The sequence below is a fragment of the Clavelina lepadiformis genome, chromosome 9 (genome assembly GCF_947623445.1).
Source record: "Clavelina lepadiformis chromosome 9, kaClaLepa1.1, whole genome shotgun sequence".
NCBI classification, from domain to species: Eukaryota; Metazoa; Chordata; class Ascidiacea; order Aplousobranchia; family Clavelinidae; genus Clavelina; species Clavelina lepadiformis.
Window position 1 is genome coordinate 14,894,773 of NC_135248.1, and position 19,232 is coordinate 14,914,004.

At 38.7% G+C, this 19,232-nt stretch overlaps 2 protein-coding genes across 2 annotated transcripts; both read left to right on the forward strand.

The window, feature by feature from the left end:
• The first annotated feature begins 2,701 nt into the window (after positions 1 to 2,701).
• Positions 2,702 to 6,254, forward strand: LOC143470486 (cytochrome P450 2J6-like). Its single transcript, XM_076968653.1, has 9 exons — positions 2,702 to 2,990; positions 3,454 to 3,599; positions 3,729 to 3,831; positions 3,914 to 4,023; positions 4,102 to 4,223; positions 4,301 to 4,416; positions 4,781 to 4,925; positions 5,162 to 5,325; positions 5,471 to 6,254. The coding sequence occupies exons 1-9, from the start codon at positions 2,745 to 2,747 to the stop codon at positions 5,786 to 5,788; spliced, it is 1,470 nt and encodes a 489-aa protein (XP_076824768.1). The 5' UTR covers positions 2,702 to 2,744; the 3' UTR covers positions 5,789 to 6,254.
• A 7,414-nt stretch (positions 6,255 to 13,668) lies between these two features.
• Positions 13,669 to 18,444, forward strand: LOC143470064 (uncharacterized). Its single transcript, XM_076967935.1, has 19 exons — positions 13,669 to 13,800; positions 13,871 to 13,911; positions 13,981 to 14,125; positions 14,192 to 14,299; positions 14,366 to 14,482; positions 14,633 to 14,854; positions 14,977 to 15,195; positions 15,372 to 15,590; positions 15,767 to 15,985; positions 16,162 to 16,380; positions 16,438 to 16,551; positions 16,608 to 16,789; positions 16,848 to 16,994; positions 17,067 to 17,283; positions 17,352 to 17,526; positions 17,592 to 17,695; positions 17,763 to 17,919; positions 17,974 to 18,196; positions 18,264 to 18,444. Exons 1-19 carry the CDS (start codon positions 13,784 to 13,786, stop codon positions 18,383 to 18,385), a joined length of 2,967 nt encoding a protein of 988 aa, XP_076824050.1. The 5' UTR covers positions 13,669 to 13,783; the 3' UTR covers positions 18,386 to 18,444.
• Positions 18,445 to 19,232: the final 788 nt, after the last annotated feature.

Sequence of the window (19,232 nt, forward strand, 5' to 3'; positions counted from 1 at the left end):
TCATTTATAAAAACAAAGTTGAGAATTATTTTTATTCAAAAATGATTTTATCATCGTCCTCTATAATGTCTTGGATGTCACTAGATTCCAAAATTCCAACGGAGTTTTCATTTAACTGTATTTCTCGCCGAATTTTTGCACCTACTCTTTCGTGTTGAGCAATAAAGGTTACATCGAATTCATTGACTAGGTCTTATTCTAAAGGTAGGGCTTATATTAAAATCATTCTCGAAATTCAGGCTAGGTCTTATTTTTAGGGTAGGTCTTATTTTCGGAGAAACACGGTAACATCTATCGCATTATACTGTAAACAGTAAAGTATGTAGTATATAAAGTATAAGTATATAAGTATGTAGTATACAGTAAAAAGTTAAGTTTAATTAAATCTCTTAAATTGATGTAACTTGTTGTAAATATATCACAGGACATGTTGCATTGAAATGTATTGAAGTCTTGTTGATATTTTTTACTAGATTATACTTCGATTCTACGTTGATACAAATTTAATCGCTTATAGCTCTATAGCCAAAGATGACAAGACTGGCAAGGACTGATTTGAGTCACAACCAAACATGCTTTCATTGTTCAACGAACTTCTCTGCTGATAATGCAGAAAAAACAGCCATTAAAGACTTAACTGGGCTTTTGCGATGCATTGTTCGTGAGGGTATATGCGCAGTCAAGCTTATCAGCTTGGAGATCTCGACTTCATGAAAGGTCGTACGCTATTTTTAACCTTAGTGGCTAGCAGGTGAAAGGTGTTTGTGTTGAGTTGGTGACCGTGCCTCACTATAATACAGTCGAATCCGCTTAATTCGGACACCGGATAACCCGGACAACCGCTTTATTCGGCCAAATTGCTCGGGAACGGAACAAAAGTAAAAATTGAACGTAAAAAACTCCCGTTAATTCGGACAATTCTCCGCTTAATTCGGACACAGGTTCGCAATTCTATTGTTAGGTTATGACACAATAAACAGTACTTCGTTCGTTTTAACACAAGATGCGATTGCATTATGAGTGATTATGGTGAAACAATGACGATCGATGCAGTAACAATCGACAATGGACTCATATAAGGCCGTGTCAGCTTCATAGTCGCTTTTACTTCGGTACAATTGCGTCCATCTTGTAGGACAAAATGGTACAGAAAAGTTTAGCACAAAAAGTGAAATTGCTTACTAAAGTAAACGAAAACGTTTTATGTGATCAGTGCCAATTACTGCAGTATAGCGCAGCTGCAATTCATTTATTACGCAACAGTACAGTATTTTAAATGCGTTTTCTGCCTTTACGCATGACCATGAAACGAACAACTGATTTTCCGCTTAATTCGGACAAAGCCGTTTCTCCGTTTAATTCGGCCAAAAGTGAGCGGAACCAAAGTGTCCGAATTAAGCGGAGTCGACTGTACTTGTCGACGATTGCTTGAAGGTTGGTTGGTATATTTCGCGTGGATCGGTCCCAGGCAAAATAAGCTACCGTGTATAATGTAGCCTATGTAGCAACGATACGGAAGTTATGACTAATAGTTTTTGTCACAATTACGTAAACCATAATAATTGGTCCATTACGCGGTAACGCGAGCAGTAGATCTGTAATGGCATGAATTATACGCTTGTGACAACTACTGTCGGTGAATTGACAAGTTTTCAGTTGGTTCTAGTTGGTAGGATTTGTTGTTTGATGTCACTTCTCATTAACACTGGATATTAAAGCAGTGGGTTGTGAAATGGAAGACTTATTTAAGCTGTACGGGCATGGCTTGACATACAAATTGTAATTGATTTAATTTTTATCATTTGTACATTAAATTGATGCTCTCAGTGTCTGCTCTGATTGTTTATTTCATGTCCAAAATATTATAAAGTCATTTCAATTGACCTGTTGCTTTACCTTTAGGCTATTTGCGCAACTTTTTTCTGAAACTTCTATTTTTTCGTGACGTCTTTATTATACATCATTAGTTTTGTAAGCCAGACTAGTTGTTGATGAAAACGTTTCCCTCTGCGGCTTCAAGAAAATGTTTTATAAGTAGCCGCCTTAAAGAACTTATTGTTATTAGCCTTTAAAAGATCTATTAATGATTTATTTCAAGTTTTGCCGCAGTTTTGCAGTTGATACTTATAGGTCTTAGACAAAGCGGGTTCACGGAGAATTAGATCTTAACTGATGCTTAATCAGATGCCCGCCCGGATATTTGAATAAATTCCTGACGGGAGCTTGCAGTTTATCTTTATCATTTATCAGCCTTACGTTAATTTTGGGACTAGGAAACTCATAAAAACTGTAGTTTTAATGAAGGTTTTCTGATAAAAGGCGGCAAACGCTAATATTTTCAACATGAAATATCTTGGTTCTGACGTGATAGGAAATATGTACCCCATTGCAACAAGTGGTGAGTTAGCTGTCGGCACTTTAGCTCTATTTTGAAGGCGCTTACCAAGATTTCAAATTGTCGATACCATGGTAGTTGTAGTCAAGCGCCACATTCAAAACTCACATATAACATCGTTCCATCGACGTGAAGGAACTATCAATTGAACTGCAGCGTTTCGACGTTTGAGCCCCAGCTTGGGTATGCCACAAATTCAGTTACGGCTTTGAGGAGTATAAGTTTGATGCCGCGTGTATGTTAATTTTTGGAAGTTTAATATCCTAAAAACGTTGGCTTTTTAGATGATATGTGAGCATGCGCTAATTTTCATTTGTGTTTTTGCAGAATTATCAACTTATACAATCAAATGATTTCCCTCACCTACTTTATGATATCTCTGTTTATTCTATTTTTACTCTGTTACTGGCACCGAAGGCCCAAAAAGTTTCCACCTGGGCCAAGGGGAATTCCCTTTCTGGGAGTGATTCCGTTTGTAGGTGCTTTCCCAGAGCGAGCCTTTGCCAAATGGAGTAAAATGTATGGTCCGGTGCTGTCAGTTCGAATGGGCCGGGAAGATTGGGTTATTTTAAACGACTTTCAATCACTCAACCAGGTTGGATTAAAATTAATACTATTATTACTAAAAATATTATGTAAAAAAATACCAGTTACTTAAAAATACTTTAATTTTAATATTGTGATAGCTACTGTAGGTGTGCATATGTCAGATATCCTCCTATATAAAAAAATTTCGGTTTGGAGCTTCTAGTTACTTCACTGTTTGTTGCTTTGAACCCATTTATTGTAGTAAAATGTTTCTAGGAGTTTATAAGCTAATAAGTAATAGCTCTGAACTTCTATGTTTTAAACTTTTAAATCTTAAAACTTCACCGCGTAAGGGCCAAACTGCGCTTCTTTAAGTAATACCGAATGAAACGACAACAACAAAACAAATTGCAAATATTGTTAAAATATACAAATAGTTGCCATCATGAATACCGCGTTCAATAACAGCGCAACAGGTAAAAGAAAGTGCAAGTTTGTTCAGAGAAAATTTGCTTCTATTTTGCCGTCAGGCCTTTGTAAAGCAGCATGAAGCCTTTTCGGGAAGACCGCCACTGCCAATATTTGACCAAATCGGTGAAACTGTTGGAATTGCCTTTGCTGACTACGGCCCTTATTGGAAAACTCAAAGACAATTTAGTGTTTCTGTGCTCCGCAGGTAAAAATGACTCTGCAGTACATCACAAATTAACGGTATGATGTTCAGTTAGTATATCCTGTTTAAAATATACACAACACACCGTGCATAGCTTATAATATTCAATGATCATTTCGTTCTGTGAAAAAGTTTAAGCGTTGGGGATAAATGCTTTGAAAAAAGAATTCTGGAGGAAGTAGATTCTTTAATAGAAGCTATTCGCTTTGAAAATGGCAAAGAATTTGATATCACGGTTTGTTTTAATTCATTCTGTGCTACTCAAGACCTACCTTTCCTTATCCGCTTATAACGCTCGATTTATGTTATATGTGTAGCCTACTTTGAAAACTGCCACAGCAAATATCATCAGCAGCATTGTACTGGGAAAAAGATTCGATTATGATGACGACAAATTCAAGCAGATGCTTAACCGGTCTTTTAAGTAGTAAGTTTGAGGACGACCGCCTAATACGTCATCGAAATTATCAATTATCCAATTCAATGATTAATTTTACGACAACAGTTTCTCCAACAACATTGAAGGCTTGATGGTGAGGATTATGATGTTTGCTCCTAAGTTAATGTCGGTGCCGCCGTTTTCCTTCGTCAGTCGCCGGATGATGCATGAGTTCAACTTATCATTTGGTGAGTGCAGCTTGCTATCTCATCACTCCACAGTTTGTTGATTTGATAGAGAATCACGTCATGCCCTGGGTTTTCAGAAACATTTCGTGAGATTGTCGACGAACATGAAGATTCTTTCAACCCAAGACACTTGCGAAATTACATCGACGCTTTCCTTGCCCGGATGAAACAAGAAGACAATGAACATTTTACGGTATTTGTTTTACAATCCTCGAGTTATTTGACCTTTCGAATGCAAGACTTCTTCCAGCTAAGCGGTTGCGATCGGGATACTATGATCTTCTGTCGATTTGTTGTAGAAACTAGTTTGATAACTGAGTCTTTATCCTCGGATTGGTTTTTGAAATCGTTTCTTTGTCGACGTTTCTTTATCGCTCAAGCTTACCCAGGTTGTCTGGGTGAATTCTTCGATGCATGCAACATGTCTATTTTGTTTAAATTTTGATGCGCTAGTCTTGCCTAAATTAGTCCCTACTATCTAGTACAGAACTGTATAAATGTAGTGGCTTGGATTTTGACTTGGTTGGTTGGTTATGGCTTGATGATGTTTTTTCCAGCTGCCTCATCTCATGAGATCCATCCTGGATTTGTTTTTGGCTGGAACAGAGACTTCGGCCACCACCCTGAGTTGGGCTCTGCTCTGTCTTCTTCATTATCCTCAAGCACAAGCTAAACTGCGCAAGGAAATTTATGACGTCATCGGTAATCATAATTTATTTGGTTGTCCTGTATACTGTATTTCAACATTTGTTTTAAATAAAAACTTCTTAAGCTGAGTCGGGACTCTAAGATATTGTTCAAGTTTTATGTCGTTTTCAAGTAACTTGTTACTGATTTAGTTCATTGTTAAATCGGAAATTTTTTCTTCACGTGTTTTGTCGGTTTTTTGTTAAGTCTTGATAATTAAGTTTCTTGTTAAAAATCTGTTCCTTGCCCAGGGCCGTCAGGTGCGGTAATAATGACACAAAAACCAAATCTTCCCTACACCAACGCCTTCATCCAAGAACTATTTCGATACCGGTCAATAGCAACCCTTGGGGTTCCCCATAAGACAACCACAGACGTCACACTGAACGAATATTTCATTCCCAAAGATACAAAGGTGATCATGGTGACATATGCCCATTTAAACAACCTGATGGCTATAGCCGTTGCTGCGTTTGTGTACAACTCCGATCCACCCATACCTGGCGTTTAGCTTACAGTTAATTGTTAAGTTTCGAGCGGTAGAAGTTGTTATTTTTCAGGTCCTCTCCAACATTTGGGCGATTCACAACGATTCAGACGTCTGGAGGGAGACGGACCAATTTAAACCGGAACGATTTCTCGATGCCAACGGATCCTTTGTTTATTCTAACCAAGTCATCCCATTCTCAATCGGGCCTCGCTACTGTCTCGGGGAGCAACTTTCCAGGATGGAGGTTTTCCTCTTTCTCGTATCCATGGTGCAGAAATTCGAATTTCTACCTCCAACTGATGACGGATTATTACCCGACATCAAGAAAGGAACTAGCAGTTTTGTTTACGCTCCTTTGCATTTCAAAATAAAAGCCAGAGAACTTTGATGTCGTTTGTTGAACAAGTCTCAAGTATATGTTGTTGACTGTGCACAAAACTCTAATGTTGAAAGAAGGTAGTTAGGACACGGCGTTGTATGAAAAATCATCATCCTGATGTTTCCAACGTTCAAACGTATCTAAAGCAATTTTTGACTCAGTTTTTCTTTACTGGCACAAAGAAAAAAAATATGAAAGTATCTGAAGAAATGTCATAATTATGTTCTAAGGTGTAGACATTTATCCATTTCGAAACGATTTCATAATATACCACTCCGCCATGATGCAATAGTTTGAGTATTTATGACGTTGTATCATGCTTCAATGGTTTCCTTGGTCATGCCTATCTTGTGCACGATTGCAGCCACGATTTTACCCTTTTTAAAAAAGCTTTGAAGTTGGCCGCTGAAGACATTTAGCGCTATTGTTATGACCAGTGTTCGTTCAAAATTAATCAATTTTGTGATAGTTACCTATTAAAAGGTACGATTTGTGCAACGAAATATGCTGTACAAACTGCATAAATTTAAAAGAGTTGTATTGTTGTGGTACTGTGTGTAAAGGAGTTGAATTCAATAAAACTCAAAGCTTCTGTAACGTTATAACCTCAGGGTAGAATGCAAAGTCAGCCAAATTATCTAATTATCCTACAAAGATTGATCTTTAAAATTTGGTTGTTTGACAGCAGTAGCCCACTTTAAGAGAACTGGAATGAAAAATTTCTTTAAGCTTTTTTTTATCAAGATAATCAACATTCAGTACGAGTGATTGCCTTTGCCAACTTTGTGACGTTTCTGATTATTCTATTTTTGCTCTGTTACTGGCACCGAAGCAACGTCAAAGATAAACTGCCGCCATGCAGCAGAAGAAAAGAAGAGAAGCGGCTTATGGACCGTCAGCCTATCTCTAAGAATGTTGTAAAGAAAGCTGCTGTTATCAACATTCGCTGCAAAGTCGAAGAAAAAAAGCGCCATGCAGCACTCCGGTTAGCGTTAGCGTTGGTGTGATCGAAAACTTTGTCCGCTGTTGCTCGTCTGTCTTGGCTTTTTAGACTTACGTTTGTTTAATTTTGGCTTCCGCGCGCTTGCTATAGTAAATAGTTGTTATCTGCAATTATTACTATTGTTATTTTCGTGCAAGTTTTGAACCTCTTCCCCTATGTTTTTTCTTCCCGTTTATCAGCGCATGGTGATAACAAATAAATTTTTTCCTATCAAACACGCTACAAAGACAAAGAATAAAATGTTGTGACACAAAGCAGACTTGTGCGGCTTTAACAGATGTTTATGATCTTTCTTCCTTAGGATCATACGCTCTACTGAACGCATATTGATCAACCCATTCACGAATAGGAGCCAGTTTCTAGACAGATGAACTTATAAATTTCATCATTTCATTTCATGTTCGTACTTAACTGGAGTGGCTAACATCGAAAACGTTCTTCTAGTAGATCGTCAGAAAATTCTCTTGCCACCTCTTCAAGCTGGTTTTGATGGAATTTTCAAGGATTTTCTTAAACCAATGGTAAAGTGCAATTCTAATTGGGTCGCATTTCTCTGCAAAAAGTTTCCTAGCATAAGCCAAGCAAAACTAAAAGAAGGAGTCTTTGTGGGCCCTCAATTTGGAGAAGTGCTAAAGGATCCACATTTTGAAAAATCATTGTCGACGTTGGAATTTTGTGATTGGCAGGCATTCGAGTGGTTGTGTGCTAACTTTTTAGGAAATGTGAAATCGCCTTCTTTTCAGACAGAAGTTGATGATTTTTTTGAGGCCTACAGAAAAATGAGTTGCCGAATGTCCCTCAAAATGCATTTTCTGCACTCCCACTTGAACGTCTTTCCAGAAAACCTTGGTGCAGTTAGTGACGAACAAGGTGAACGATTTCACTAGGACACTCAAGCTATGGAAGCTCGTTGCCAAGGCTTTTGAAATGAGGGAATGATGGGGGACTACTGCTGGATGTTATATCGTGATGACCCCAGTCATGTGTACAAAAGAAAGTCATATGCTAAACATTTTTAAGTGCCATGTATCATACCTGTGTATTGTTTTTAATGCTTTTTTCTGAAAACACGGATTAGACGATATCTTGAAAATGTGATGCGCTAAAGAAAAACTAAAGGCAGATTCGGAACCAGAGCAAAAAATACATCTTAAATCATATACTTGCGTTCTCGTTTAAAAAAAAGTGAAACTTTGTTGACCTGTGAATTATTAATGACTATATAAATTATATACGACTAAGTTATACGTTAATGATGATATTATATACTCTTTACAAGATGATGGAAATGTGTAGAATTTCAATATTTTGACCACACTCTTGTGTAATAGCTATTTCTTAAATGCAATGTTTGTCTCTGCTTCGCAAAAATTTCGAATTTTCCGTATTTGAAAACACGTTGTATTGTGCAACAATTCATAACTTTTTATAACTTTTCTGGATACTCTTAAAGGATATTTTTTTATGTCAATGGTCAATTTAACCTACATCTTTAGCTTATTTCTAGGTAAGTTCGCACTGAAGTTTTTCATGAAGTCATAATGTAACTGAAATAAACAATCAAAAAATTAAATGATTGTGATACCTATTTACAGCAAAAACACGTTTGAAATCCTTGAAAAAGAAGTTTATTTAATTAGGAATACAAGGAAAGCGTGCTAATGGTGCCAATGAATGGCTTTAGTAGGCCTATAAGTGCAAATTCGCTTGAAATAACACTGTAATTTTTCAACAGTTTACTCAAGTTTAGATAAATACTGCAACGGAATGTGACAGAATTAGTCAGCTATTGCCGGGTTCCTATAGAGATAACGGTTGCAGCACTAACTGCGTTGACTCAATTATGGCTGATATTAAGGGAATCACACAAATTGTTCGGGCGTTTCATTTATTGAAAAGCAACAACACTTAATCCAGATCAAAATTAGCTGGGGGTTCACTAAAAGTACTTAATTCTGAGTCATAAGCTAAAACGACAACTTTCCCCCAATAGCCAAGTGTAGGATGATCAGTACCTCAAACAAAAACTTACCATGCGCCAACAATTATTGCGCCACTCCGTGAAACACGAAATCACTGTGGACCAGAAGAGAAATAAGAAGCGGAACGAGGTGGAGTCTTAGGCTCAAACAAATGGAAAGAGAGGAGACAAAATAACAAATCACGAACAAAACTTTGACTGATAAATCAATACTTCAATAAGAAAATACGTACAATAACACGACACAAATAAAGTGATTACTAATGAAAGTATTTAAGTGCAGTGAAAACGTTCGTACTAAACTAATGGTGAGAATCGCCAGAAACCAGGGCAATAAACGCGACCCAAAAAGTACTCTATTGTGAGTAACCTAAGCGCATAAAGTGAAATAATTCAAGTGAAAAATTATGTAACAGGAACAAGAACTTCATCTTGTTGTTCACAAGGAATGCATTTAGTTGTCCAAACTTTTTCCAGAACAACACTTTTTTTAGCTATTTGGAAACAATGTAGTAAATTTTATAATATTTTTCAAACATTTTCTGCAAGTTTGAATATTTTTTATACGATTGGTCAGCATTTCAACGTCAGCATCATTTGACATAACTGAATGCTGGCTCTGACTTTTTTGACATCCTCATCAGTGTTTTGTTCCTCGCTTGGAACAAACTGAAGAGACAAGTCTAGTTTCGTTTGGAAACAATCCAAGGATTTTTCGTATTCACTTTTCTCGAGGTGACACAAACCTAGTAGGTCATAACAAGAGCATTTCGCTTTCACGGCAGCATCGTATTGTTCATAAATTCGAAGACGCTTCTTTGTTTCAATTATGGCTGCGTCATATTCGCCGATCTCATATAAACAAAGAGCGATGAATTGAAAGCATCCTGCTTTATATATTTCCTTCCTCGCCACATCAAGTTGGTCCGCACGATTTATATAAACACTGGATTCAACCCACTCGTCCATTGAGCGTTGAAACTCTTTCAGTGCGTACCGGCACTGGCCGCTGATGCGAGCCAGGTCACTACGAAGTATATACTTGTCACTGTCAGACAGATTTAGGTTAAGTACTTCACACTTGGCTCGTCCGATGAACTGAAGCGCTTCTTGAAAACGATCCAGTTCATTCAAGCAACGTGCTTTGTAACGCATAACTTTTGCTTTCAACAGCGGATCTTCTGTATCATGTTCTTCAAACCACTCCAACATAAGAAGAGATTCTCTCGGTTGGTGTATCAAGCAATACATTTGAGCCACGTAATATCGTATCCACATATCATCTTTCGAAAGTTTGCTTGATCTTTGTTCTTGCAAATAAAATTTCCATTCGATCATGGTACGGTTATGGAGTTCCAGCATGTGCAGCATTCTGAACTTGTCAACTGGTTTCAATGTAATATTGAATTTCGAATTACTTAAAATATTTTCATCTCTAAGAACCTTTTGTAAATTGTACGCGATTGCAAAATAGTCCATCATGCTTCTTTCACCAAAAGTATCCACCAGGTTAACGTACACCTTGTTATTTGACGCATCATAGAGCTGTTCTTCGCCAAAGTCATCATCTTGGCTTTCCTTTTCCATGTAGACCTTGAGACGAACTTGGCAGCTCACTGCAATAGCGTATGATAAGAGATGGGCGGTTTCATCATCGATTATGTTGTTGCTATTGAGTTGGTCGATGATCGCAAATGACGAGCCATCATCAATAGAGTTGAGTCGACCTAACGCTGAAATAAATAGGATCGAGGTGCGGTAAACAAGTCGTTTGATGTCGCATGTGCTGCCTACACCAAGCGCACCCAGACTGTTAAAGGTATCAAAATTTTTTAAATCTTCGTCGAGCTGCTGCAACACTCGTTCATCTGATGAACTTTTATCGCTTTGTAAAACATCCTTAACGCCTGTAAAAAACTGCTCGTGTATTTGCGCGTCTCCATAAACTGGTGAAGTAGTAATTATAACGTTGGGTATATTGTATCCATTCCTCAAGTCCTCATCTTTGTCTAGGTACGTCAACATTTCACTTACAGGCTTAATAAACTCGGTTGTCCATGGTTTTTTCTTTGTTTTCTCCATTCGACCAAGTGGAAAATGACACGCATACGGCTTTATCCAGTCGAAGCTGATGCCACGTTTGGTGTAAGCGTCAAAGAACTCTTTCTCACCAGGTTCTGTGACGTGTTTAAAGCTTGGAATGGCGACGCTCGGTATAATGGTTTCCTGCAAGTTGATAATGATTGTTTGGAATATGACAGAGAACCAACGAAAATACTCTAATACTTGGGGATAATTATCTTTTTCCTGCACTCCTTCCTCCAGCAGTATGATGTGCTCAAAATCCGAATAAGGTGTGATCTCACATCTGGCAAGAGAACCCATACCCGTGATCGAGTACTTGCATGGGGGGTTCCCCATAATGTCTTCGCATCTCACCGAAACATACTTCATTATATTTTCGTATTTCAGAGTAACCTGCTTTTGAATTGTTTTCATACTTTCGATTTTTTCTTTCTCTAATGGTTTTTCTTCATCTTTTGGAACGTCGTAAGGAATCTTCTTTAGCATCTTCAAGCTCTCTTTGGCTTCTTCTCTCATTTCTGTGGCCATTTGTTTAACTTGTTCCGCGATGTTCAACAGGTCGACTTCAAGTATTTTAGCGCCAGCTGTTTTCAGCAAATCTGAGCAGAAATCTTTGAGAAATTGTTTGAATTTCTCGTTGCCAGGTTGTCTGGTCACTGCAGCGTTTAAAAGCGCCGCACTTCTGATTAAGCTTAACCTCTTTGTTATGGAGTTATCTTTTATGCTTCGTTCTTTATAAATCTGCGCAATTTCATGGAAGATAAATGCCGATTTTTCTAGATCTTTTTCTTTCCCATTCTTGTCCAAGTTCTCTATCACCTTTTTAGCTAATATCAGCTCTTGCTTCCATGACAGGTCAGACTGCTGTGATGTTGCTGTCATTACAACACAGCAGTCTTACATTCCAGCAAACCAACTGTACGCACAAAGCTGCTGCTGCGCTCGACGCTAAAGGTCACTTTAATGCCAGAAATGAACTGGACGACGTTCCGTGTAATATTGGGCAGACATTTTCAGAAAGAATTTCCAACCCTAATAAATTCGGAGAATTAGAATAAAAAGACTTACAAATCGTCAGGTCTCTCTTCAAACTTTATAAACTTTTCAAACTTTTTATAACTTTACAAAACAAAAAGCGGCCGGTCAACTTGATGACTACACAAGTGAAGCTGCATTATATTTTGCTACGTTGTTCTTCGAACGACTGATAAACTTAAATTGACTAGCAAGTAGAGGCTTACAACCAATGACTTGTAACAAACAGAAAAGCGGACTGTAAGAAGAACTTTGCCTTACTACCCAGTTTTGAACAAAGCAGTAATTTAATACCGCTCAATTTTAAACCTCTATTTATAGTTTCTTACGTCACACCGTGGAATCTCATTGTTTAATTCGTCGTTCGGTATTCTATCGTCCGCCGGTCAAGCAGAACTGGTCTTCACAGTATGAGTAGGGTGTTGCCGTACCACTAAGGGTTTCAAAGCGTAACACTGCTTAGTCTCGGCTTGTTCGGGCTTCGTTTCACATCCATTTATCCCACCTGATAGAAAATGTCTAACTTGCTGTAACTAATTGTTAGAATCTCTTAACGTTTTCATTTTTGTCTGAAAACGTTTAACAATGTTTTCAGTAATCTTCATACATTACTTTCCGATATTTCTATAATGACTCAGCTATTTTTAGAGACTAATAGGCCTAACTATGTTGAAAGATAATGTTTCAGCCTAACAACCTACGATACCTTCATGATCTTGCTCGCTACAACGCGTTTAGGTCACTAACACCAGTGCTATATACATGATTTGATTTTGATTGTATTGTTGTGAACACGTTTTCATATCAATAACGGCAAAATATCACCAAGAAAAGTTTAAAATAATCTAAATTGACCATTAAAGCTATAAGTTGTCGAATCCGTTCCATAGGTACTGTAAAGTTTGTTGCAAATGTTTAAGCAAATTAAAAATATATCAAAAAAGAAAACAAACTATGTACCGGTAACAAATTATCTAGTTTACACTTTACAGATGGTGCATTTACACCGGTGAAGAGGGATGCTATGCTACTGCTCACCGAGCTCAGACTCGGTAAGTAAAGGCAGAGATTTCAACTTTGTACAACGTGCGTCAGGAATAAAGTTCCAGTATTTCTGTTGTGCAACTAACCCCCGTTGGATATGTGCGCAATTTGGCAAATACAACTGGGTCTTAACGTACTAGACTAGTCCTGCATCTCTTATAACAGCAGCTGTGGCGACCCGACCATGCGCGCTTTAGTTAGCCCAGCTACGATTTTAATCCTAATTTAAGACAAATATTACTGGAATTCAGAGTTTGCCAGAGTCAAAATTCCCCAAACTATATAGATAAAAAATGCAGGTTTGGCCATTTATAGCCACGTTGGGCACGAGCATTTACCGTGAAGACACGAACACTTCATTAGTTTACGGACTGATACCTGTTCCATCTTTATGTTGAAAAAAAAAATTTGTTGTTACTAATAGCCTAGTTACGAGGTCGTATTCCATTCATATTCCAAATGTTGACGATTCAATGATAATTTTGATGCGTTACCGATAAATAAAGTATTATGCAAAATTACCGCAACAATATTAAAATATTTAATGGAATATGTTTCTAAAAAGTATTTCATTTCTTCGGTTTCATGACATAAACCTTTTTGCTAAAAATTGTTTGATATTTTTCCTTTAAACCTTTTATTTGGACATTTCCCTTTAAACGAAAACAAAGACGACGAAAGGAAAATTCCGGGGTAATTATGATGCTATAAGAGCTTCTTCTTGGCACCTGTTTGTCATTGCTTAGTTGTTGATTTGCAGAAGTTTAGTTGCTGATTTTCATTTAAAAAGCTTAATTTAAAGAAAGTTAATTTCTTTGTGTAAGTTCGAGTTGTTTGATTTGTCTAAGAAGAAAGGATGAATTTTGGTTTTGGGTAAGTTTGTTGAAAGACTTAAGAATTGAACAAGTCGTGAATGTCATATGTAACGATTTTCTCCATTCAGGTCAATTTTCGGCTTTCTCACGCTTTTGGCTCCACTCCAAGGTTCGTATACAGTATATTTGCTTTAGATCTTATTCTATGCTCCAATGATCATGAATATTTAATACGCAGGGAGCGTGGCCAGTTCAGGAAAGTACGATGACGAGCTTCTCTTTATCGAGACGGAAGACTTCAGGGCGGTGGTGATGTCACTTGAAGGGAGTGTTTGCTCGGCGGATAAGTTCTGTTATGGTAATCAGCAGTGCCAGTACCGTTGGTAAGGAACAAAAACTTTACAATCATCAATCCTTAAGCGATAATCTCTCACCATATTGTATTGCAGGGGACATCCTCATTGCTATGAGATCTTCCCTCAGCCAGGGAAGACTTGCAATGACAACGTCTGCGAACATAATGGAATTTGCCAGCCTAATGGATTATTTTCATACAGGTTTCAATCCTTATGAATTTGTATTTTTCTGAGACCATATTTTATAAAATGTTTCTTGTGCTGCAGATGCAGTTGCCCCGCTGGTGTTTACGGTTATAATTGTGACACTGATTCAACCCTGTGCAACGACCAGCTGTGTAAAAATAATGGGACCTGTATTACAGTCTATGGAGGAGGGGCAAGGTACGCAATAGCACAAACTTTTCTCAATGGCTTGCATTGAGTAATGCGGTTAACAGGTGTCACACTGCGCAAAATATTTTAACTTCATCGCATGCAACGTCGCCCGGTGGGATAACTTGCGGTCAATGCTACATTCCAGCTATGTTTCAGGTGCTTGTGCCCTCCAGGAACCGTCGGTAAATTCTGTCAGACACTCTCATGCAGTCTCCAGTGTCAAAACGGCGGAACTTGCACAACTTCTACTCAGGGGAGTGCTTGTAAATGTCCTCCCCCACATACGGGTATCCTTTGCGAAAACGACCCTTGCACTTATAACTCGTGTCCAAGTGCTCGCACCTGCGTCGTAGATCTTACAGCACCTAACAACTTCAGGTATATTTGGTTTTTACCATAAACACAGTCAATTTTGAATACCCCACAATACCCGGATTGTGCAAATCAATCATTCTGTTAATACTTGCTCCTCATGTTGAAATTTCTTTAAACATTTTCAGTTGCCTGTGTCCTTCTGGGACCATTGGCCCCAACTGCCTTCCACCATGTACTCCCCAGTGTCGGAACGGTGGCATTTGCGTATCTTCTAACCAAGGAAACACTTGCGATTGTCCACCGCCATACACTGGTTTGGATTGTACAGATGGTCCTTGTAATTCCGATTCTTGCCCAAATGGTGGAACCTGCATCGTGGACCTAACATCACCTAATTACTTCAGGTATATTTGTTCACACGTCTTACTTCCAACATTATGGCACTTGTGTCAAGTACTTAACTGACCTTAACTATTAAGGTACAGTGATTTTGAATCCTTACAATTCCCGGATTTTTTAAACCCATCATACTATTTCATTACTTGCATTTGGTTTATTCAACGTTCTTAAACATTTTCAGTTGCTTGTGTCCTTCATGGACCATTGGCCCCAACTGCCTTCCGCCATGTACTCCCCAGTGCCGGAACGGTGGCATTTGCGTATCTTCTAACCAAGGAAACACTTGCGATTGTCCACCGCCATACACTGGTTTGGATTGTACAGATGGTCCTTGTAATTCCGATTCTTGCCCAAATGGTGGAACCTGCATCGTGGACCTAACATCACCTAATTACTTCAGGTATATTTGTTCACACGTCTTACTTCCAACATTATGGCACTTGTGTCAAGTACTTAACTGAACTTAACTATTAAGGTACAGTGATTTTGAATCCTTACAATTCCCGGATTTTTTAAACCCATCATACTATTTCATTACTTGCATTTGGTTTATTCAACGTTCTTAAACATTTTCAGTTGCTTGTGTCCTTCATGGACCATTGGCCCCAATTGCCTTCCGCCATGTACTCCCCAGTGCCGGAACGGTGGCATTTGCGTATCTTCTAACCAAGGAAACACTTGCGATTGTCCACCGCCATACACTGGTTTGGATTGTACAGATGGTCCTTGTAATTCCGATTCTTGCCCAAATGGTGGAACCTGCATCGTGGACCTAACATCACCTAATTACTTCAGGTATATTTGTTCACACGTCTTACTTCCAACATTATGGCACTTGTGTCAAGTACTTAACTGAACTTAACTATTAAGGTACAGTGATTTTGAATCCTTACAATTCCCGGATTTTTTAAACCCATCATACTATTTCATTACTTGCATTTGGTTTATTCAACGTTCTTAAACATTTTCAGTTGCTTGTGTCCTTCATGGACCATTGGCCCCAACTGCCTTCCACTCTGTATTCCCCAGTGTCGGAACGGTGGCATTTGCGTATCTTCTAACCAAGGAAACACTTGCGATTGTCCACCGCCATACACTGGTGTAGATTGTACAAATGGTCCTTGCACTCCCGATTCTTGCCGAAATGGTGCAACCTGCATCGTAGACCTAACATCACCTAATTACTTCAGGTATATTTTTCCGCAAAAATTTATATTTTCCTTTCTTGCAACCTTTTTCCTTTTCAGATGCTTCTGTCCCCCAGCAACCTTTGGTCCTTACTGCCAAGCACCTTGTTCTTCTTCTCCTTGTCAAAACGGTGGAACTTGCATAGTAGACCTGACATCATCTGACAACTACAGGTACGTAACCACCTTTCGATTGTTCGCCTCCAAACCACACAAACCCATATCTTAAGATGCGACTGTGAGGAACCCTACTTTGGAAACCACTGCGAGAATTCTAAAAAAAGTTTGAAGAATGGCTGTTCCAGCAACCCATGTCTCGGGGAGGATTGTCAGTGCTTCGATTCTTGCAAGCATGAACATGGTTATTACTGCATAAGTCAGCAAGGCTACATCGGCGAGAATTGCAACATTGGTAACTACCCACATCTCCTTTAGCTCGGTCGTGTTTTTGCTGATTTGTAGCCTTTCAGATCCGCCACGTTTGATCTGTCGCCACGATCGTATTCAACTGGACGTACCTGTCGAATTCTACCAGGAGTACGACTCCAACACTGGAATTACTTTTATGTATTTCTCGTCAACGGTCGACGCTTTTAAAACTCTTCAAGGGTGTCAAGGTTGTACCTCCTGTGTCTTACTGCTGAGCATGTTACTACGCAATCATTACTATAACAATTTTTTTTTCGCAGCTCGATTGATCGACGGCAGATACCAGCTCACACTTTTCCCGCCTTTCACATCTTGTGGCACTGCAAAGACTCAAAATGGTAACTCTCACATCTACAACAACACTCTGTGGATCAACCGCAGGACAGGTTCTTCCGTCTACGATATGCCATTTCCCATCTTGGACTGGTCCTGCATTTTCAACTACGACTTGGACATTGTAACCTCCCTGCAACCGGTGTACGTTCCCAGCCTCATACACAATTTCTCATTGGTTTACTTTTTATTGAGTGTCCTTCCCTTTTCAGTATCGATGTCCATCGACCTAATTTATCGAGTGTCCAAACGTACGACGCTTCTCTTTCTTTGTGTAAAGTTTCCGCCTGCCAACAACCTTGTCCTTCCCATCTTCTGGTCAAGGGAGGTGCTGTCTACACCATATCAGAGACCATTCACCTCTCGATCGACCTTAACATTAACAAAGTAAGTTTTCCAGCTCGCTTATCTTGCACTTTACCCTTTTCTCTAAACATCATACATCTTTGCAGAATCTATTCCCATCGTCTACCTTCATCGACATCACAAGTGCTTTCCTCTCGTGTAGCAACGATCCTTCCAGAACCTCGGACACGGTGGCCCTTTCAGGGACCGGGTATTTACTTTTGTTGCCAACAGCTAGACCCTCAGTCTAAACACCAAAAACTTTGGTTTTTGTTTAGTTGCAACATAAACCCTGCGTTGGACGTTCAGCTTGGAGGGACTTCGTCTCAAAACGGCGCCTGCTTATCGTTTAAGGTTCCCCGCCTTCAACAATGCACGACCATCTACGTTCACCTTCGTTTGAGAATTTGCGACCCCCAAGATGCTTTGGTCCAGGTGAGTTTCCGCAAGTCTCTTACTAATTCTGACAATGACGGCTTCCTGTTTTAGTATTGCCCCAGCGGCCTTCAAGTCCAACACTGCCCTGCTCGCTTGACTAAACGTTCAACACGCGATGACACTGACGTCACCTACCACGTGATAGGCCCAATAACTGTCGTCGAAAAAGGTGTTGATGCCATGGACTTTCTGTCGGATTCAGGAACTTCGGTAACCTTGGGGAACACTACCCTTCCTGGAAGGCTGGTAGAATTAAATCATGCCCCAAACCAAAGTAAGCAACCTTCTCTCCTTAAATGTTAACCTTACATTGTCACCAGTTGTGCACGTTCTTCTTTCAGATGGATTCGACACGGCTGTAACAATAGTCGTAGCCTCCACCACATCTTTCGTTTTAATCCTTTTGTTTACTCTAATCGCATTGCTTTACTTTCGCTGCAAACCTAAGCAAGTAGAACTATAGCAGACTGATTGACTTCAACTATTGGAAGTGTTTCATTTAAAATAAAATGGTTCAAAGTAGTACTTGTTTGATTTATTCCATATTTTTAAGTAGTTTTTGTTGGTTCCCTGCTACTTTATGAGCGTATTAAACCGCTGTCATTTAATTATTCATGCGATTTTGTACCAATACCACTTAAACTTTATTCATTTGAGACGTTTGAATTGCGCTGCTCGAAGCAAATATTATCGTATTCTCAGTTACCAGAAAATAATCTCGGTTTTCTGCACAGCAGGATAGCGGCGTAACAAGACAAAAATCTAGAAATGTATAACGTTTAAAAATAATTACTCGATTTACACTAAATTCACTTTCTTTAGTTTTACAATTATGATGATCAGTTTACGACGTTTTCAATTTTCGACAACGACAATTAACATTTTCAATCGTTAATTACTAGAAAACTATGCGTCGTAGACCACTTTCAAGAAGCTACTTTGTGTAAAAGTCAGGCAGCGATATGCCCCTTGCTATGAAATTTTGCCTTCAATTCCTTACTCTTTGTATCTATAACGACTAGTCTAGTCTACTGTACAGACAATCTCGTACTTAGTACGAGATACTGGTCTACCGCCTTCGCACCAGTTCTATTGCGTAACAGTTCTATTGCAAAGTTAAAAACGGCATTAAAAACGGCAAATTGTACGTAACGTAACTTATTAATATGTTTCGGGCCCGCCGCCATGCGAAATCGTCAACTATAAATATAGATACAAATATAAAATGTAGATATAAAATATAAATTGTCATCTTTATGATACAAATATAAAATATAGATATAAAATATAAATCGTCAACTTTATGATAC